The sequence below is a fragment of the Protomyctophum bolini genome, assembly GCF_963924005.1.
Source record: "Protomyctophum bolini genome assembly, chromosome: 18".
NCBI lineage: Eukaryota > Metazoa > Chordata > Actinopteri > Myctophiformes > Myctophidae > Protomyctophum > Protomyctophum bolini.
This window is the reverse complement of record NC_137879.1, coordinates 17201077-17223559: the sequence shown is the minus strand read 5'-3', so window position 1 is coordinate 17223559 and position 22483 is coordinate 17201077. Positions and strand designations below refer to the sequence as shown.

The window sequence follows — 22483 nt, the reverse complement described above, 5'->3', positions numbered from 1 at the left end:
TGTTTTAGTTTTGTATTGCTATTTTTATTTGCTAATTGTAGATTGACCTACTTTTTGTTTCTGGCATTCCGCTGCTTGTTATTTTTTATTTTATTTTCATGTGAAGTACTTTGAGTTGCATTTTATGTATGACATGTGCTATATAAATAAAGTTCAATATGTGAAGTACTTTAGTTGTCAAGGATGCAGACAGAGTTGAACCCAGGAGCAAAGTCACAACAAACTAGAGTATAATAATAAAGTATTTAATAAAGAATTACGAGATATCTTACACAGGGGAATGCAGGTAGGAATCAGGCATGAATCAGAATGACATCAAAGTCAACACATGAACAGGCAGGACATCTGTGACACAGGTTATGAACTGACAATGAGTGTTTGTACTGAGTCCAGTTTTATAGTGAGCAGGTTGATTGGAGAAGTGTTCACTGCTGGGCTGATTAGGTAGTTGACAGGTGTGTAAATGGAACTGGGTGTGCTGGAATGGGATATGGGAGGCCAGTGTGGAGACTGAGGGAGAGACAGAATGTGACAGAGTTGCATTTTATGTATGAAATGTGCTATATAAATAAAGTTTACACCACTGACTGTCCCTCCATATAAAATAAAGGCGAAAGTCACAAAAGAAAATTGATCAGTTACAATTCCAGACTATGAAGAATCATTTAATAAAGGAATACTTCCAGATTCAGTTAAAGATTAGCTACAATAATTGTGATATTAAAAGTTAAATGCTCGTCATATGACATAACAGAGAGGAATGGGCCGGACCCTCCCTGCAGTGCCCTGCTCAATGTGTTGTATTTACCGGAAAGGATGGGAAACATTAGCAAATTGCGGAGTGTTAGAAAAAAAAGGATGGGTTATAGCCCATGTTTTTTCATTTTTTTGAAAAATTGCGGAAATTGCGGAATTTTGCGGAAAAAACGATGGGTTATGTTTGGTTTTTTTTAAACGCACAATTCCATAGTTCGTTCGCAATTAGCACAACTTACCTCAAAGTAGTCATATCTTTCCAACTTCTGCAGTCATGTTGAGAATGTGTAGAAGCAAACACTTCAGCTGGTTTGTTGCACATGGGTGTAATTTTCACAAAAGACCACTACATGGCAACAAAGTGCTTCTTATGCTTCCTTATTCCTAATGAATCTACAGTACACCAACCAACGTCAACAGGCATTATTGCCTGTCACCACCACCGCAGCAGCAGCTCCATTAACCCCTTCGGTTTGATGCAAATTTGCAGCGAGCGTCCAAAAGGGGTATGCATAGTTGCATACCCATATTATGAGGAGGACATTAATGATCAGAAGGTCAAATCAAGTTCATCCTGACAAACATAGCTCACAGGAACACCTGAAGAGGTCGTGCACTTACAAGCATACATTACATACATTACATCTTATATTAATGCTTGTTATGTGGCAGACTGCCCGACAGTGTTATGCCTGACAGTATATAATAGGCAGTATAGCTACATAACCAATACAGAAAGGTATTTGACATATTTGTTCTGGTGTGTCTATTTTTACATTTCTTACAGTACAGCATTGTTATATCTCCCTTCCTCACCAAGCTTGTTTATATTTTATTATTGTACACCAGTTCTTAATTTAAAATGTCCATGTGTTTGATTGAGTATGAATAGGCATTTCTGTTAATCAACTTCTGGTAGTCAAAGAGCTAAATATTATGGAAAAAAACCCCTCTTCCTCCCAGCCAGATGAGCGTATGGAACGATGGACTGCCAAAAAGTGTCTGAGTCCCAGGGACGTGCTGGGCCTCTAATTCAGCCTGGGAAATGGAGTTAGAGAGGTCGATTTACTGGATGCCCTCTACATTTAGTCTATATCTGACCATAATCCTTGTTTTTTTGCCCAGTGCCTTCAGCCACATGCCCAGAAAAAAAAGTGCCCTCCGGCGGCATGGACCCAAAACTAACCGAATTTGGCCTCAATTCAGCCTGGGAAAGGCACAGCATTTAATAACAAATTCTGGCAAAAACCATGATACTTGCAACCCTGAATAATTCTCCCTTTGCTCATCTGCTTTACAATCATTCTTTAAAACGGCTTTTGTCACCTTTGATGGTACAAAGGTTGACAGCCTTACAGTAGACCATAAAGCCAAGGAACAAAAATGAGTGCTTAAAAAGCCATAACTGCACACGACACGACAAATCAATATGAACACGTTTTATGAAAAATAATCATGCACAGTAAAAGTTCTGAAGACAAACAGCCGAAGCAAATGGATACACAATAGATATTTACATACTGTATTAACGCCACAGATATTTTCAGCATGCCTCTGTTTACCACAAGACCAAGTAGAGATAAAACATAATGCTTGACTTGAAGCTTGATTAAAACAACCCACAATGAAATGACAGCATTGAGAATCTCAGTTGTGTGCTTAAAGATGCTGTCCATGTTTATAACATAAAATAAATAAACAATAACAGGTTGATGTTATTGTTTACAATGTGTTTAAGGAGATCACCTGTAGCAGCATTCTGAAAAATACTGATTTGATTTGAAACTTGCAACTGTGTTAATTATTCCATCATCATATCCATATTTACTTATACAGTGGAAATTAAGCCCAGTTGAATTCATAGCAGTGTCAACAGCCAATATTTTTTGTTGTTGACACAACAAACATCTGCGAGGAAACTTAAATGAAAAAAGCAATCTGTGCATAAAATGTATTGCTTATTTGCTTTGTTTAGTTTTTTCCCTTGTGAGCCAAGAGTTATCCAAATGAATAAACCTAGGCAAAATCTGAATACAAGACATTTTTAGATTTTTTTGATGTAGGGTTCATTCATTCTTGCCGGTGGGGATGTGTTTTATCCCTGTTTCTATCAGACTGAATAGAAATGTAAATTGTAGACTGCCTGATGTGTTTGATATTTATGTTGATAATATCAAAATTTAACAATGTAATTAAAAGCGTATGTCATACAGTTAAGTACTGTATATAGGGCTTAGTGGTTAGAGAAAGAAAAGAAAATCCCTCCTCTCGTTATTTTACAAAATGTAACCCTGATTTACCTTTCTCCACAATTTTTTTTTTTTTAAACGGGCGCATCACATTTACACCAAACATGCAAATTACTTACACATACATAACATGGAAGAACCATTAACTGTTTGTTATTAGGTGCACTCTCTCTTGCATTACCATCTGCAGGCAATTGGATGGAGATCAAATAAAATCCATTCAAAATGTCTGACATTAAGACCACTTAGAATTCTCTGGAAGCATTAGGCATAATGTTATTGCAAAGGAGATGTAAGTAGGCAGTGACTGAGATGGTTATGCAGGCGGAACTTTGAGGTTAGAACAAATCAGGTTTTAATGAAAGTTCCAAATCCAATTTTAGAAAATCAAACAAACAAACTGGATAGATGAATAATGAGGGCTAAATTGCAGATTATAGAATAATATGATTCACCATCCCGGTTTAATTTTCTTTTCACATGATTTAAATTAGCTTGACAGTTTGGGATCTATTATATGAAGCATGGCTGTACTGTAAATGACATGGATAAAGATGAACAGATTTCTATGAATACCATTAAAATTCCCATTGTGTAAAGCTATACTGCTGACGTGGAATGTTTCACAGATTGGATCTTCCAAGAAGAACTTGTCCATGAAGAACATAAACATCATCATAGACCAGTAGTTCTCAGAGTGGGAAGTTCCAGGCGGTATCCCCAACCAAATTTGTTAGAATTGCATCAAAATCAATTGAACCATTTAAACCCTATACGTCTTTATGAAAATAGTTGATCTACAAGCTCAGAACGTGTCTCGTTCGTAGAAAGAAAATGGATACATTTGGAATCTTTTTTTAATCATTTTAACAACATAAATATTGTATGAGGGTCCCTGGCACAAAATCTATTCTGATAGGGGTCCGCGGTCAAATTCATTTGGGGTCCTTAACATGAAAAAAGAGAAGCACTGTCATAAACAGTTAAGTATGCATTTTTATACTAATTCGATTTTCATTGATAAGGCCTAAGCTATACTCCATCACATGACGCACGGCACAACACATTTTCAGTTGTTTTTAACAAGCGACATCATGCAATGGAGTATAAATTATTCTGTATTTCACTTTTCATATCCCAAGTGTATGAGGACCCCCCACCCTCCGGAATTATTACGGTTACGGAATTATTTATAACACAAAATGAGGATATAAATCTCTCAGAGTCATGCAGTAAATCTCCAAAACATGCGGTGAAATGTCTCCGTCCAGAATCGTCAATAGATCTTGTTAGGTGTTTGGTGTGGTTGGCTGCACTGCTTATTCTGGCAGTGTGGATCCAGGCAGCTCATTGGTCAATGTGTGCCAGCGCTCCACCTTAGTACCTTTGTTCTTCAGACAGTCTATCCAGTGTTGGAGCGTTTCCCCTTGTGAGTGACATCCTAAGGACACTCCTCCTAGGGGGCAAGGAAAATAAATTATAATTTTCGTTCGAGAATTCTAAATACACCATTTGGGGATTTAGCAGTGGGGACTAAAGTGGCTATTTTGGTCACCTGTCTAAATCCCTAAAACACCTCCGCTACCCGTTACATTATGCATAGGTGTGGTTTGGGCGTTACAATAATGAAACCAATCACTGTGCCACGTGCCATTGCCTTTAAGAGATCCCTTATCCATTGCCCGTTATGCCCAGTTCTATATTGCTTCATAGCCTTACGATTAATGGAAGAGTGATGCGTTGCTTCCTTGAAGTCTCACTTGTGCTGCTTCCCCCCGTGCCGTTTTTCTTCTTTGTTTTTTCCTCCAGCGCACAGAGCCAAGAACACTTCTTTTCAGTCACAACTCGCTCAGAGTCACAACTCGCTCAGATCTCACTCATTGTTTTACATTTCAAAGTGCTGTGCGAACTTTCATTTGGTATATAGATTGTGCGTGTAGGCAGTCTCTACGAAACGGTATCAAGCGAAAATGAAATGTCAGGGGCACGGTGGCACAGTTGGTAGTGCTGTCGCCTCACAGCTAGAAGGTCCTGGGTTCGATTCCCGCTCGGGACGCTGTGGGTGCTGGCGGCGTGTTTCCTCCTCCGCGTCATCAGTGCCCATACCCGAAGGCGGGGTTGGCGAAAGGGCCTTTCTTTGTGGAGTTTGCATGTTCTCCCCGTGTCCCCTAGGGTAGGTACCCTCACAAAAAACATGCAGTAATCCTGGTCACTAAACTGCCTTCCCCTGGCCAGCCGGGGCGCCTGATGGAGGGGAAAGGAACTGGTTGGAATAACGTGTTCCTTCCACGCGCTACGTCCAACCAGGGAAACTCCCCCCTGTCAGGTGTAAAGGAGCAACTTGGACACTCAGGCATGAAGGAAGCATGAGTTCAAGTCCGTTGCTCTCCCCTTGTCCCCCATATATGGGGACTAGGTTGGTGGAGGGTGTGTAGAGCCCAGGTTCACATTAGATGATTGACACAGGGGTGAAAAAATGGGTTACAAAATCGTGGGATAAAAAATATATAGAGAAAATGAAATGCCGGGAAATCAGATTAAACCACATTTGCTGCGCTGTGATGAAACTGAACGAGCAAATGGAATCACGCACAATGGCTGGCACAACAAGTCAAATAACTTCTTTGACTAGACAATTATATGGACACAAGGAAGTGACAGGTCACAGCAGTGAGTGCACTTCTGCTGATTATAGGAAAATTACAAAGAGACGCAATAGGAGAATAAGGAGAGATGATCAAGCAGCCTGACTCCGTGGACATCTCCATTGCAGGCGCGCGGTGCGCGCCGCTCTACCACACTAATTTGGCATACGGCTTACGGGTGCTTTTAAACTCCACTATCGCCTTCCCAAATATGTGTGACCAAAATAGCAATTTAGGGGAAAGCGTGCCAACACGCCCATTACCACACCTCTAGGCGCAAATACCGTTGTCGGTAAAATAGATAGCGGGTGACGCTGGACCAAAATAACATGAACTCTTTTTTCCCCAAGTCTGTATATATACGTACGTCGACGCTAGGTGGCGTCATATCCCAGGTCTGTATATATACGTACCCCAACATATACTCCGTCTATATAATGGTTTAGTCCTATGGAAGCTTTTAACATTGGTCCGGCTCTATAGCAACGCCCCACTGTTCCAACTATGGGATTGAAAATATATTCACAGTGCAAAGCAGTTGAAAGGAGGATTTTCAAGCCTCCATAAGTCGGATTCGCTGCCCGCACAGAATACAAAACTCTGATGCTGGCATTCAAAGCAACCAAAGGTATGGCTCCCCCATATCTTGCAAGTTTGATCGAACCCTACAAACCCTCCCGCACACTCAGATCAGCCAACGCAGGGAAGCTGGAAGTATCCTCACTAAAAACGCCGGGACAACGCTCCACACATCCCAAACTCTTCTCCCTTCTGGCTCCAAAACTGTGGAATGCACTTCCCATTGCAGTCAGAACTGCAGCATCACTCCTAATCTTCCGCCGTAGTCTGAAAACCCACCTTTTCAGACTCCATCATGGCCCATAGCACAGGGGGGCGGGCAAACTCAGACTGAAGTGAAAAATTGGAAATCGAGCCCCATGTGTCTAAACTGCCTCCCCCTGGCCAGCCGGGGCGCCTGATGGAAGGGAAGGGAACTGGTTGGAATAACGTGTTCCTTCCACGTGCTACGTCCAACCAGGGAAACTCCCCCATCAGGTGAAAAGAAGCGGCTTGGGCGCTCATGCACTGAAGGAAGCATGAGGTCAGTCCGTTGCTGAAAAAATGAGTTACAAAATGTGATTAAAAAAAACTCTCGTATGCCTTCGGCTGGTGGAGACAAAAAGTACCAATGGGGGCGAGCAGCCCACAGATTTTTTATTATTTTGGAACAAGCGTTTCCGGTTACCACGAAAAGTATCAAAAGTAAAGAGCTTGTGTCTATAATAACTGCATTGGGTCCATTCGAAGACAGATTATCTTTCCCCTTTCCTGAACAGTAACAGTTATGGACATACAAGGTGTCCACCGTGACCCGTCAGCGACTACTCACCTATGAAGTCATTGGATTTTCCAAGGTCATAGTCCCACACAGTGACCTCCAGTGTCTTGGTGGACAGCTCTGTGAAGGAGATCTCATAGAAGAACTCCTGCGCACAGAGGAGAAAAGGACAGCTCTGTGAACGAGATCTCATAGAAGAACTCCTGCGCACAGAGGAGAAAAGGACAGCTCTGTGAAGGAGATCTCATAGAAGAACTCCTGATCACAGAGGAGAAAAGCCAAGTCCACACGTCGGTCCGTCACATGGTCAATGCTGCTTCAACAGATTAGCACTGATAGAAGGCATGAGCTTTGAAATAAAAGGATAATAAACTACGTACAGAGTGGTTTAAATACTATTTAGGAGCTAATAAATTCAACTATTTCAAAGTTTCATGTTTTTTTTATACAGTATTTTTGTATTTTGAAAACTTCATACATTTTGAAAAAGAAATCTGAATCATATAATGACTTGATTGATTGTTGAACTGTCATGTAGAAGTGTCAGGGTGAACATCGACATTAACACTATATTACATTATCATATTCACAATAAAACAATTAAATAACTCCTACACGTTGTCACGTTGAACTTTAAATACACTTAATTAGATATATGTTTCGTACATTAGAGTAAAGTTGAGTAAAAAACAACATTCCAGACAGATATCCAACACCTCCTCAGCTGAGTCCAATCAGGGTCCATCAGCTGTCAGCAGTCTATGCATCTACATACTATAATTTATGTGTGTCACACATAAATTGTTCCATGCAGAACTTGGACTCAAACTGTGTCTCATAACCCTGAGGTGGTGCCAGGGACAGAATTGAGATAAGACAGTTAAGCCCCATAAGTCATCCTTTATTTCGCAGGTTTTGTATAATTATAAATATAATTACTTTTGAGAAACACTTCTCTGATGAGACATCTGGCGTTGGGTTAGATTTGTGCCCAGCAATTAAAAACAGATATTTTAGAGTGGCTCTGACGTCAGAGCCACTCAGAAAATCTAAAATATCTAAAACCAGAGATTACACACAAAATAACCCCAGGAAAGTGTTCTAAATCACACACTGCTGACATCTCATGGCCTGATTGGCCTCTCCTGAGGTGGTGTTGGCTACACAGTATCTGCCTGGAATGTTCTTCACTCATCTTTTTCTAATCCTCAACATTTATATTTATATATAAAATAACAATAATGTTTATTGCAAGTTGCCAAGTTCAATTCTATGTTGATAAAAGCAGGCATCCGTTAATGGGAAGTCTACTTGGAACTGTTTGTTTGCCATTTCATCCAGAAGATTTTTTTTTTTACAATAATCCTCCCAAGTATACTTTGGGAGCCCTTCGTCTAAAATGTCAAACCTAATGGTTAAAGGGACACTTCACCCTTTTTGCAAAAGAATATATGTTAATGACATTTAGGAGCTTTAGAACACTTTCCTGGGGGTATTTATGTGTGTAATATGTGGTTTTAGATATTTTAGATTGTAGCAGTGAGCCTGTTGTCTCTGATGTCATGGACACTGGGCTCACTTCCTTCCTGGACTACATGTTGTCTCAGTAAGACAGCTCTCCCCCCTATCCACAAGGAGGAGCAGTGCACCAAAGAATTATGGGAATTGTAGTCCAGGAAGGTAGTGAGACCAGTGTCCATGACATCAGAGACAACAGGCTCACTGCTACAATCTAAAATATCTAAAACCACATATTACACACATAAATACCCCCAGGAAAGTGATCTAAAGCTTCTAAACATCATTAACATATATGTTTTTGCAAAAAGGGTGAAGTGTCCCTTTAAGGGAGCAAAAGAAAAAACATTGTGCATTTATAATTGGCAAGAGAATGGGTGCTGCAACTAGGTATACATACAGTATGATGTCTCTGTGGACCGCCTATAGCCAGAAATGAACTGTTCCTATACACAACATACTGTACCACTGGTGTAAACCTAGCTCTGGTCCATAGCTAGTGTAAACCCAGAGGGGTTCAAAGAATCCCTTGGGTGTAACATAAATATGAATGCACGCACGCGCGCGCACACACACAGTCTCACACACACACACACACACACACGGTTGCGTACCTCATTAAACTCTGGGTTAAGCGTCTTTTTTATGACCGCCGTTTTGTGCTTGGATTTCTTCTGCAGGTCTGGCTTCAGGTACCTGGGACGAAGGAATGTGATGCCATTAAGTTATGGGCAACGGAGCAGAAAACTATTCATTGTCATTCCTGAGTGTGCTGAGTGTTATTGATCCAAATGTAAAGACAAATACCACTGACAACGTTGACAAAGGTCACAATAATGTCTGGTAAACAGCAAATCACTGGAAAATCCTGAGTTATATTAAACACACAATTTTGCCATTAGTGAAAAATGTACTGTAATGTTCCTTTAAAACAGTTTAGCTGCATAACCCATGTACCACGCTATTTAATCCATGTTTCTCCCCTGCATAATACGCTAAACCAGCCATTTGTTTTATGTGTTTAATTCACAATTGTTTAATAATTAAAAATAAATAGCGGATTTGTCGCAGACCTGGTGACGAGGCCGTCGCGTTATGATGACGACAACGGAAATCGACCCGTGCTCTGGGCTGCAAGGGCTTCTGGAAAAATGAGTTCAATGCAAGTGAACCGTATTTTCAACTGGGCTCCAGCAGCCCCATAGAGTATAAAGAAGGATAGAGACTGATCTGGCGCGAAGCTCCGCCCCCTCCGCTATTCATGTCAGTGGAAGTTGCTCAGTGGCGTTTTGAAGCACCCGACAGGACCGTCTCAAAACGACTACTTCCGCATTGGACCACCAAATTTTGGTGGTCCAATGCGGAAGTGCAACCGAGCGCTCAATGTTAAAGCCAAGGGGCCAGCTAGGCACTCCAATGTTGAAGCGCTGGTCCCTAGTGGTAAGAGGAAGGACTGCAGGCGGACCCGTGGATTCTTGACGAGGAAACCCCGTGCAACCGAGCGCTCAATGTTAAAGCCCAGCTGCACTTCCGCATTTGGACACCAAAATTTGGTGTCCAAATGCGGAAGTGAAATGCTGAATCAGCGAAAAGACGGTACTTCCGGCAGCCTTCCGGGTGCTTCAAAACGCCACTGAGCAACTTCCACTGACATGAATAGCGGAGGGGGCGGAGCTTCGCGCCAGTTTAGTCTCTATCCTTTTAATACTCTATGGTTAAAGCCCAGCTGCACAGGGTTTCCTCGTCATGAATCCACGTGTCCAAGGGGCCCGTGAAGCTGGGCTTTAACATCGAGCGCTCGGTTGCACTTCCGCATTGGACCACCAAAATTTGGTGGTCCAATGCGGAAATGCGCCCAAAAAGGCGGAAATTGACGGTCCTGTCGGGTGCTTCAAAACGCCACTGAGCAACTTCCACTGACATGAATAGCGGAGGGAGCGGAGCTTCGCGCCAGATCAGTCTCTATCCTTTTAATACTCTATGCACTGGCCCCTTGAGCAGCCCTCACTGCTTGTTCTTCCGCATCGCGACGGTGGAATATTTTTCGGTTCGACAACAAGCCATGGAACTAAGGCGCAAATACTTCGGCGTATGCTCCAAACGTAAATAAACAATCCCAGCAGCCGCGGTATATGTCATCTTTTAATATAAAGCCCTCAAAGTTTAAACATGTTATGGGATATATTTCTTTTCACAAATTGGCACCACAATTCTAACACCACAGACAACGAAAATCTAGGTTCAATCTATAAAATCAATTATTTTCGATTATGAATTGATTATTTTACAAAACTAGAACAGTGCCTGTTGGGGGGTGATCAGGTGTTATCACTTGGCTAATAATGGGCGTTGTTGCCCTAGACTAGAGTGGTGTCCGGTGGGCACTGGCCTACTTGGAACGATGCAAGTTGGAAATGCATGCCCCACCCAGTTATTATGTCCCTTTTATGCCCATATGTCAAGCATGCCCAAATATGGAGTCTATGCAGTGTGTCGAGTTTGAAGTCTGTGGAGCAAACGGTTATCGAGTTACGTGGATTACAGAGATTTAGGGGTGATCTGGATTTGGGCCCTGTCCGAGCCTGGACAGAGGCTTTTGTGCTGATTCTGGACAACGTGGGTCCGATGGACTCGACACCGGGCACTGCACTCCCTGTGTTGGTGTGGCATGCATGTGTCGGTTCTCGAGTTACATGGATCGGGACATCTCTAGTATCAATGTTATATCCATATTATGATATTAGACTGGATATTGTCTGTTATTTTGGATATTGTACTATTGTTGTGACATGACAAAAGTGTAAAATATTTCGTATCAGGAAAGATCGGTATCGGCAGATACTCAAATTTCAATGATCGAATCGTATCGGGAGCAAAAAATGTGATCGGGACATCCCTAGTTATCAGTTATGATCAATTAAATGGATTGGTGCGATTAACCGCTGTAACCCTAGTTCAATCCACGATCATTGAAATAAGTCCTGGCTTTGTGCAGCAAAACAAAATATGTGAAATTCAAATTCACAAATAGCAGTTATAGCACTATAGCACAGCAGTTCATTTCTCAGGATATTTTTAAGCTACAGCCTCAGAGCATAGCGAATCTCTCACAACCACTTCCCTCCTGCCACCCACAGCTCGTATGGTGCACATACGAATATGCACCAAAATCGCTGTATGTATGTTCCCACACACTCAGACACAACAAAGCAGCTGCGGAGGAAGCTTAACCACAGAAGGTCAGAGATTGGAAATGTGTGTATGCGTGAATAAACAATTTGTAGCCTACAAGTATGTCTCATACCAGCGATTCTCAACCTGTGGGGCTGGAGCCACCTGGTGGGCCATGAGGATATTGCAAGTGGGACCTGAAATAATTGCCAAAACACCACGATTTAGAAACTTAAAGTATATTGAATTTGATACAGGCCGGAATACAATTGATTGTTAGATATATTCATTTATCATTGAAACAAAAAACGCATGCGGCCCACCCATCTAACCACTTAGGCCGCGAACGCTTTCAAGATTTTCAAGCAGGCCGTGATCCAGAAAAGGTTGAGAACCACAGTTTTATACTGCATGTCCACAGTAAAATGGATATGTGTAACACGGGCGATTTCACTGTGACGATGTCGATGTGTGTGTGTGTGTGTGTGTGTGTGTGTGTGTGTGTGTGTGTGTGTGTGTGTGTGTGTGTGGGGGGGGGGGGGGGGGGGGGGGGGGGCAGAGAGAGGGGAAGTGAGAGATAAAGAGAGGGAGGAGGAAAGGGAAGTGTGACTGTATAAAAATGGGATGAAGACGAGATTGGATTGAATGACACAAAGAGGAGGAGGGGCACTGTGTGTGAGTGTGAGTGTGAGTGTGTGTGTGTGTGTGTGTGTGTGTGTGCGCGCGCAGCATATCTATTTGTATGCTGCGCTTGTTCTTAACCACACAGGGTGATATGGCTGCTGCTGAGGATTATTTCATCCAAGAATAACTGTATACAAGTGTGGTGTTTTTGCTTGACTGGTGTGTGTGTGTGTGTGTGTGTGTGTGTGTGTGTGTGTGTGTGTGTGTGTGTGTGTGTGTGTGCGTGTGCGTGTGTGCGTGTGTGTGTGTGTGTGTGCGTGTGTGTGTGTGTGCGTGTGTGCGTGTGTGTGTGTGTGTGTGCGTGTGTGTGTGTGTGTGTGCGTGCGTAAAGCGTAAGCCAAAAGCATGATGTAATCTATGGCGTTTTACTTATTCCTGGTGCAACCTCGAGGTCATCAGTGACATTCAGGACACCATTACAGCGGTGGGCGGTTCAGCCTATTTGTATGGATTATCTGATATATGGATTTCAACATGCCTCATTCAGCCTCCTCTCTGCCCCCCACACACACACAATATATACACTGTATATCACCACTGGTGGGCAGAAACTCCATATTATAACTTTTTTTCGTAAATTACCGCCCTACTTGTTCGTACTACAGCGTCACAAAAAAGCATCCACAGTTGCAGATCCACAAGTTCCAAACGAAGCAATGCGTTTCCAGCTCGTCGAACTGCTATTTTTGATGCTTTTGAATTTGAATCCTGAAAATTCTTGGACAAATGAGTGTTTTCCACCCGACAGAAACGATATACTTTCTTTTGTACAGAGCAGCTCTTTACCATGAATTACAGCAGTTGTCACACTTTTGCTATTTCAGTGTCTGCTGTGCCAATTAGTCCTGCAGCTGACCACACTGGCGTAGAATACAAAACAGTATTGTCAAGAGGGTGTGTTCTTCAATCTATCAGACTTTTAGAAGGGTGTCAATACGTTTGTAATTACTTTGACAGATGAGTAAAATACTTGACACGGGGCTACCAACAACATGGGAAGTGGCCTCATCTATCTCCATTACTTCTAATCTATATTGTTAACTTAAACCAATCCATCACCGGGTCAACAGCAACAATAGGGGGCCAATCGGAGCCAATGGTCAACAATTGCCCCACACAGCTAGAAGGAGAGGGAGATTGGGGCCAGATAGGTCATGTTGAAATGGCTGTGCAATGGAGCTTGAAAGATATAACGCCCCCATCAGTCTTAAGAGTGCATTCATTACTGCCAATGGAAAATAGGATACCATAATTCCACTAAATACAGATGTATTGAATTACAGTTCTATTGTTTTGGACGAGCTCATGATTCTCACATGTAAAGTTCACCAATACACATGAAACCATATGACCTTCACATTAAAATTCGGTATCCTCACGTTTTTACATAGGGGTCAGAGAAGCCGTTGACATCCATGGCTGCTAGGTGGGCACAGCGCTTGACGCCTACACAAAGTCCGCCTCGGGCCCTGTCCTTGGCCTCGCCCTGGTGATCGCCCTCACCGGACGGGGGCAGGTACTGCAGGCAGAGCAGCAAGCGGCCCCTCTCCTCCAGACTCGTCTGCTGCTCGCTCTCCCACTGAGAGAGAGAGAACAGACAAGAGGACAAACCCAGTAGATGTTTAGAAAGGCAGAGAGTAAACAAGAACAAAACAACAATGATGTGCAAGCTCCATTTCCTCCAATATTCTGCAGCTGTTGGTGTTTTGCAGGTAGTTTTAACCACAACTCGTCACATACTCTTTATGAGTGTTCTGATTGATCTGTGATTCCATCGGCAACACAACAGAGGCTACAGCAACATTCACTAAAGCATCCCTCAGAGCTCTCAAGTTATTTATTAAAAAAAAGACCCTGAGAGCACACCTGCCCTACCATATCATTAAAGCCTGGTTATTATGTGTCGGTGACAAAGCTTGACAAACGCTTGCCTGAAATAACGTATTTTGTGTTTTCAACAAATTTTCTAAATTGCAGTGGTGACCTGCTGCACCATACGTGTGTGCCACAGACTATGTGGCGGTCTGTTCAAAACATCTGACAACAGAAACAGTGCTGGAACAGATTAAAAGTGACAGATGCAAGTAGACGAGGATGCAGCAACTGGAAATGATGCTCTCACAGGCCCCGTGACTAACCCCCATGGCCAAAGGCACCGCCACACGTAGTGCACGTTATTTATAGTGAACGTGCTATGTGCACAGCTGTTCTGCCGAGCTGTTTTTGTCACTTCACATGTGCGCTTCTTCAAATAACAAGGTGGCCATCTCAGTAATTTGATCACTGCAAACGGGATGCAGTGGCACTACGTCTCATAGTCACAAGTTAAATTAAGTAAATGATAATATCACATACATCACTCTGATGTTTTGCCACATGCATAAAATGGATAAAGGCGCCTATCCCTTCAATCTCTGTTGAATCTCTCTTTTCTCCTGTTTATCTCTTCATCTCTCATTAAGTCTTATCTTGAGGCAAACGGTGGAGAAAGACAAGTGGATCGATAGGCTCCACACCCCACATTTCTCCCTTACTTCACTCTCTTCATCTAGACCCTCTTTATTTCCAACTCTCCTTCATCTATCTATCTCTCTCTGTCTGTCTTTGACTCTCTGGGCTACCCAGTATGATCTGGTATGATTAACTACTGTATCGAAAACTAAGGCTCAGACAAAACCAGTTAGTAAGGATGATTCCCACCAGCTACGTGGGCAATAAAATAAACAAATCAATAGGAAGTAACTCATTAGGCAGGTTGAGACAAACAACTACTGCTGTGCTGACACATGGCCAAGAAAGATGGAACAGAGAGAAAAACAGTAACAGATTTTTTTTCAATCACTTAAGACCTATTGCACATGACGATGTCACAAGAAAACAGCAAACATTATGTGTCCGCAACACTTCGTAGCAATGTCCATTGCAAATCTTTGATTAAAACCCAATTATTGTACCATGCTGCATTGATGCATAGAGCGAGTAGACTATACACAGTGGCCGACTTGCCAGTTGCCACTCTCCAAGTTTTCTTCAGAATAGGTGGGACACTGATTTAATTAATGCAGAAATATGTAGTACATTAATTGGCATAGACACTATGGCTCATTAGGGGTCATTTAGTTAGCCTAATAGCCTGACACTCAGACTGAAAGCCCTCCCCACGGCAGCAGTTTCTGGAATGGGCGTTGTCAAAGCGGCAGTCTTCTGCGATTGGTTCATACCAACCAATCTGAATTGTAGGAAAGCAGATGACATGTTTGTCAATCATGTGGCTATGGCTAACCTGGTTGCAAAGCGATTCAGGGCTGGAGCCAGGCTAGCATTTAGTATGTCCGTGGCAAAAACAACATTTTGACGAAAACGTCCATCTCAAGCCGGCATATATGATAACGCCTGCTCACAATGCATTGCAGTGTGATCCGCCGTGAGGTTGCAGATCTACTATTTTTGCTATATTTGAAACTGTTGGAAAATCTGCGCTCCAAAATAGGAACACCAGGTTGAAAGTGGTTAAAACACAGTGAGACGGAGGAAAGACTAAAGAGACAGTTAACATATAGATACACCAGCTATCACAGGACACATCAGACAACCTGAAAAGAACGTAGAGACAGACACGCCGGTTGGTAGACAATTTGTACGAGGAGGACCGGTCAAAAGGGGGGACAGCCGGATAAATGGATTGTCAGGCAGACAGAGAGGAGAGTGACGCAGCCGGACAGACATACTGTAGGTGACCAGGCCGGACGGCGCTCGTTACCTCTCTCAGATAGCACGATATCCCTCTCAGGGCGGCACTCATCGCAGAGGGAGAAGACAGCTGGAGGAAGGAAAAAGGGACAGAAATATATAAGCTTACGTACTAGCTTACTGTTGGTGACTATACACTTAGTTCTATACGCCTGCTAATAGCTGTTGCATCGCGCTAAGGAACAGCAACGACTAAAACGAGAACTATTTTTAAAATGATACATTTCTACAGTAGCTCTAGTTAGTTAAAGGGACGCTAAAATATATATGTTAATAACGTTTAGAAGATCTAGAATACTTTCCTGGGGTCTTTATGTGTGTAATATGTGGTTTTAGATATTTTAGATTTTCGCCCAGTGTCTACACTGCATGGGCTCACTTCCTTCATGGACTACAACTCCCATAATGCTTTGGTGCACTGCTCTGTGGCTAGGGGGAGGGCTGTCTTACTGAGACAACATGTAGTCCAAGGAAGCTTTGAGAAGGAAGAGAAGTGGTCACGTGACGGGGCTGCACCATGACACTATCATGGACACTTTCATGGGAGACAAACTCACACCGGAAGTGAAATGAATACATGGCAGTGAATGGAGCTGGCTGGACAGCTCATAACAAACATTATTTATGAACAATTGAGACCTTTGTCATATAATCGGTTCAGGAATATAAAAGAAGACATATCACAGGTTGTTTTCTAATCACTTACTTTTCGATGTGCACAGAGTGCACATAAGTATAATTATATATAATATAATTTTATCTGAGTATCTAAACAGCAGCAGGTATCGTTTCTGGCTCCGAAGTATCGCGATATTTGGCTGCCAGACAGGAAACGGTGGGAAGTCTCGCGATACTTGGTACATTCAAAAAGGTACTTTGTGTTCTTTAGATACCATACCTATATACAAATTACACATGTTCACATCGAAAAGCATCACAGCAGACAATAATGTGTTACATATCTTCTGTTATTGTGATTACTTTACAAAAGGTCTCAGTCATTCATAAATAATGTTTGTTCATGAGCTGGTCACTGGTCAAGTGCATTCTGCGGGTAGTTTGGCTCCCATGAAAGTGTCCATGAAAGTATCATGGCTCGTGTCACGTGACCACTTCTCTTCCTTCTCAAAGATTCCTTGATGTAGTCCTAGATGTAGTCCAGGAAGTAAGTGAGCCCAGTGTCCATGACATCATAGACACTGGGCTCACTGCTAAAATCAAAAATATCTAAAACCACATATTACACACATAAAGACCCCCAGGAAAGTGTATTCTTTTGCAAACAAAAAGGGTTGGTGTCAACAGTTCCCAGGCAGTCCAAGTGCAGAGGAACTTAAGATTTCTAAATTATTCCTAAATCCCCTTGTTTCTACTCTATTTCTAATCCCTGTAAAGTTACTACTTGCTTACTCTTTATTATTATTAATTTATGACTTTTTAATGACTATTATTTGTTCTTCCTAGCTGCATCTCTTTTTCTGCACCTAACTTCATAACTGTGGCACTGCATGCCAACTGAATTTCCACCGCAGAATCAATGAAGGCCTATCTATCTAAGGGCGGGTGACGAGGACAGTGTGAGGAGGGCAAGGGCTTACTTTGTCACACAATACACTTGACGAAAATAACAGATTATTATTATTATAAATTAGATATTTTTGTCAAGCAACACGGTCTTGTGCCAAAGTATAAATTAGCCCTGGGGGTGTGCAAAGGATGAATAGATGGTAAAATGGAGAACTGAGGGAGAATTCTACTTTGAACAATACAGGCCTGACAGCGTCTGGTCTATTGGATGACAAGGAGCTTTGGCTTTTGATCATCAACAGGCCACTCACCGAGATAGGCCAATCTAATACCAGCAGCCGCTCTATGGCTCTTACTAATAGAAAACAAACCCCCCCTGAGCATGGAGCTACCTCCCTATTTCACTTATCTATCTCCTCCTACTCTCCACCACGCTCATTTATTTTTAATCCACTTGCTTCTGATCTCTCGACTTTGTCCCTCTCCATTGATGTCCCTCTGCTCTTTGTCTCCACCTTCTCTGCTTGTCTAAATCTACACTTTTCCCTCTCGCTGCTACTGGTATTTTAGATGGTATGATAGGAAGCATACAAATCACAGGACGTCTGGTTTTTAGAGTACAGTGGAATAAATCTCAAATAATGTGGAAGTAGATTAGCTTTGATATACTGTATGAGAACATCTTTGAGTAATGGCTTTACTGTAGCTATCTATACAAGAAATGCACAGAGTAGTGTGAAGACCTCTCCACCAAGGAGGCAGTTTATCCATAGTGTTGTGGTGGTTGTGGCACAAACTGCCACATCCCCTTATGGGAAAAGTAGCAATTTCATACTTTTACAAGGACATGGCCCCCTCTGAAGGCATTTGAATGACTGGAAATGGGTGACAAGTCGGCAGCTCTGAGCTGAGTCTGAGGACACCCCACAAGGTCTGGAGACAAATAAAATAGGGAGGGAGGTCAACCAGCAATCGGAAAAAAAGATAATGAGTTCTTCCATGCCCAATGACAAACTTTTCATGTAAAAGAAATGTCATAACGTTTGGAGATATCCTTCTAACAGTCAGACTCAGAGAGACAAACAGAATGTGGGCAAAAATATAGGCCCCATCCATTTGATGGCTGCATTGTAGGGATTTTGCCCATCACATTCTGTCTTTATTATAAGAGCTGGTTGAGTGTTTGTTGCAGAACTAATCTGTTACGATATAGGCCTACCGTATCTTAGGATTGACATTTATCTACTTGACCAGTAAATGTATGGTCCACTCTCAACTGCATAAGCATGATACTGATAAACTTGTTGTTGTGACACTACAGTATGGCCTGCATCCCATGGTCACTGCTTCATCAGGACACTGACACCTATGCACAATGATACGAGATGCAGCCGTTGTTTTCTCATTACTTTCTGCTCTTTTCCATGACTCAAATGAGTCATATCACCTGGTCAGTCGTGTAACGAGGCCAGTGGCCACTGTACTATATATATTCTGTTTAATAATGCTGCCTTGGTGTCATATTGTTCTGCAAGCTTGCTGCTTGCTTATAAAAGATTCCTTCAATCTGAATCATCACTCACTGTCCATAATAAATAATCACTCTTAGGACTCTTCGGGTTTACTAAACGATGTCAATTAACTTTCAACTTTTGCTTTCCCTCCACTCTGCTGCGCTCTCGTCTTCTTATCCCTTATGCTTAATTTATACCCAGTTCTGCACAGGTGCCGTGTGCTGAAAATAGCCGATCACCAAGCGCACAATACGTCACTAACCCTCTACCCTACAACCCTGTCCTTGCCTTATTGTCTTTTCCTCCCTGAGATAATTTTTGGCATTCATGCGCCGCCATCGGACAATGCAGTGCTGAACTACAGTCAAAGTTGACCAAGATGCCAGCTCGCTCATGTCCGCCGTCTCCCTGGCTATCTGAAACTCTCAGATCTGAACGAACACCTCTAAGGGCAGCCGAAAGAAAGTGGCACAAGACAAAGCTACCAGATGACCTTTCCCACTTTCACTCACTCCTCTCTGCCTTCGCCCACTCACTAACCACTGCTAAAACCTCTTTCTACCACATGCTCTTCTCCACTTTCTCCTCCCTCCTTAAACCCCCTCCCCCCACTCAACCTTCATCCCTCACTGCTGATGTTTTTGTCAACTACTTCGAGAAGAAGGTTGATGATATCAGCAGCTCCTTTCCTCCCCTCCCACATAAAGTGGCATCTGACTCAACCAACACTAACCCCAACATACCATGCATGTCCCCTTCTCTCCTCTTTCCCCAGACGAGGTTCTACAACTAGTGACATCCTCAGTCTAGACCTACCACCTGTCCTCTTGACCCTGTCCCGTCTCCAATCTTCCAGACCATCGCACCTGATCTGCTCCCCTTCATCACCTCCATCATCAACACCTCAGTAACCTCAGGCTGCGTCCCTCAAGTCAGCCAGAGTAACACCACTCCTCAAGAAACCAACCCTTGACCCCTCAGATGTCAAGAACTACAGACCGGTATCACTCCTTTCATTTATTTCTAAAACCATTGAACGTGTTGTCTCCAACCAGCTCTCTCTCCATCTCTCACAGAACAACCTGCTGGATCCCAACCAGTCCGGATTTAAGAAGGCCCACTCCACAGAAACTGCCCTGCTGACAGTCACAGAAGCACTACATGCTGCCCAAGCTGCTTCCCACTCTGCAGTACTGATTCTCCTAGACCTATCGGCAGCATTTGACACAGTGAACCACCAGCTGCTCCTAGACACCCTAGCGGATCTAGGCATCGGTGGAACGGCACTAAAGTGGTTCTCCTCCTACTTCACCGACCGGACCTACCAGGTTTCCTGGAAAGGTCTGTTATCATCCCCAAACTCTCCAAACTGGGGTCCCACAGGGATCTGTACTTGGTCCCCTCCTTTTCTCACTGTACACTAAATCCCTTGGCACTATCATCTCTGCTCACAATATATCCTATCACTGCTACGCTACACACAACTGTTTCTATCCTTCCCCCCCTCTACCACTCAGGTGGAAGAGCGCATCACTGCATGCCTGGCTGACATCTCACAGTGGATGTCCTCCAACCACCTCAAGCTGAACCCAGACAAGACTGAGCTTCTCTTCTTCCCAGCTAAGTCCTGCCCTATGCGGGAGCTAACTATTTCTGTAGACAACGCCCTGGTAACGTCTGTCCCAACAGCCAGGAATCTTGGTGTTGTCCTGGACAGTCAGCTCTCGTTCAAAACTCACATCACAGCTGTCACTCGATCCTGTAGGTTCACACTCTATAACATACGACGAATTAGACCGTTCCTCACCCAGGAATCAGCCCAGCTCCTAATCCAGACAACAGTCTTGTCAAAACTCGACTATTGTAACTCCCTCCTTACTGGCCTAGCAGCATGTGCACTGAAGCCTCTCCAGCTGATCCAAAATGCCGCAGCTCGCTTGGTCTTCAACCAGCCAAAATTCTCACATGTCTCCCCCCTGCTCCGCTCCCTCCACTGGCTCCCGGTCGCTGCCCGCACAGAATACAAAACTCTGATGCTGGCATTCAAAGCAACCAAAGGTATGGCTCCCCCATATCTTGCAAGTATGATTGAACCCTACAAACCCTCCCGCGCACTCAGATCAGCCAACGCAAAGGAAGCTGGAAGTACCCTCACTAAAAACGCCGGGACAACGCTCCACATGTCCCAAACTATTCTCCCTTCTGGCTCCAAAACTGTGGAATGCACTTCCCATTGCAGTCAGAACTGCATGTATGTAGTCATAGCACGTCATAGTACATATGTATAGCATAGTAGTATATATGTATAGTTTCATTATATAGATATTCCACTGTTACTTTCTTAGCTTAGCTTACGCATGTTTCATGATAAATGCTTTTATGTGATGTATTCCCATGCTTTTTTTTTCTTGTTTAATGTAAGTCGCTCTGGATTAAGAGCGTCTGCTAAATGCCTAAATTGTAAATTGTAAGATGCAGACAGCGAGTGACAGGGCGACGAGACGAGACCTCTCAAACCCTCAACGTCACGAGCACATGGCAATTCACCTCCAAGAGTGTCATTATTTAAATCTTGCATACTCCCTCCATGTCTCCTGCCTTCATCCTCTCATTGGGTGAATATATCAGTCAGATTCTGCCTCATTTCCCCCCGTTACCACCACTTTAGCTCTCCATTCCTCTGTGCAAACTCCTTTTAGCTTTTGCCTCTCTGGTTGCAGCTCTTTGCACTCACTTTCTAGCTGTCCGTTAGCCCCGTCAGTGTCTCTGACCTACTCTCTGTCTGTCTGTCCATCTGTTAGGTTGCCTGTCCATCTGCTTCTCTGGACCGCTCTCTCTCTCTCTCCCTGTTCCTCTCCCATGCACTCTGTATCCCTCTCTCCCCCTCTCTCTCCCTCTCTCACAGGGGGTGGGTGCTCCAGACAGATGTTAAAGTGTTTGGTCTGGTCAGGCTTCACACGGCGCAGGGCAACCCGTGACTCCCCAATGAACTCATTATGCGTCAACTTGTCCTCGTCACACACCGACACCCTGGGAGAAAGAGGGAGAGAGAAAAAGAGAGAGAGACAAGGAAGACAGAAAGAAAAGCAGGGTAAAGTAAGGTGAGGAGACAAGGAAGCAGGGGAATTCAAAGGAAAGAGAGCAGAGGCAGGCTGTACGGGGTACAGCTCGACTGAAATAAGCAAACATACCTCATTAGCCATAGTCGAGAGATAAAAAAGAAAGTGTGAACGATATGAACGATTCTCTGTCGAAATCAGCAGGGGGATTGCTATGCTACAATGGGGGAGATGGAATTAGAGCTAAAAGTCCAATTTACCAGCACGAAAA

General features: G+C 43.3%; 1 protein-coding gene across 1 annotated transcript in view; it reads right to left on the bottom strand.

The window, feature by feature from the left end:
* Positions 1–4172: 4172 nt before the first annotated feature.
* Positions 4173–22483, bottom strand: part of LOC308332716 (double C2-like domain-containing protein alpha) — a gene marked incomplete at its 5' end in the record, with an annotated part of 38691 nt that continues 20380 nt past the window's right edge. The window contains 6 exons of the mRNA XM_080788751.1: positions 4173–4461; positions 7041–7137; positions 9122–9203; positions 13742–13941; positions 16123–16182; positions 22057–22183. Coding sequence (XP_080644877.1) covers positions 4325–4461; positions 7041–7137; positions 9122–9203; positions 13742–13941; positions 16123–16182; positions 22057–22183 — 703 coding nt within the window. The 3' untranslated portion in view covers positions 4173–4324. The remainder of the gene's footprint in view (positions 4462–7040; positions 7138–9121; positions 9204–13741; positions 13942–16122; positions 16183–22056; positions 22184–22483) is intronic.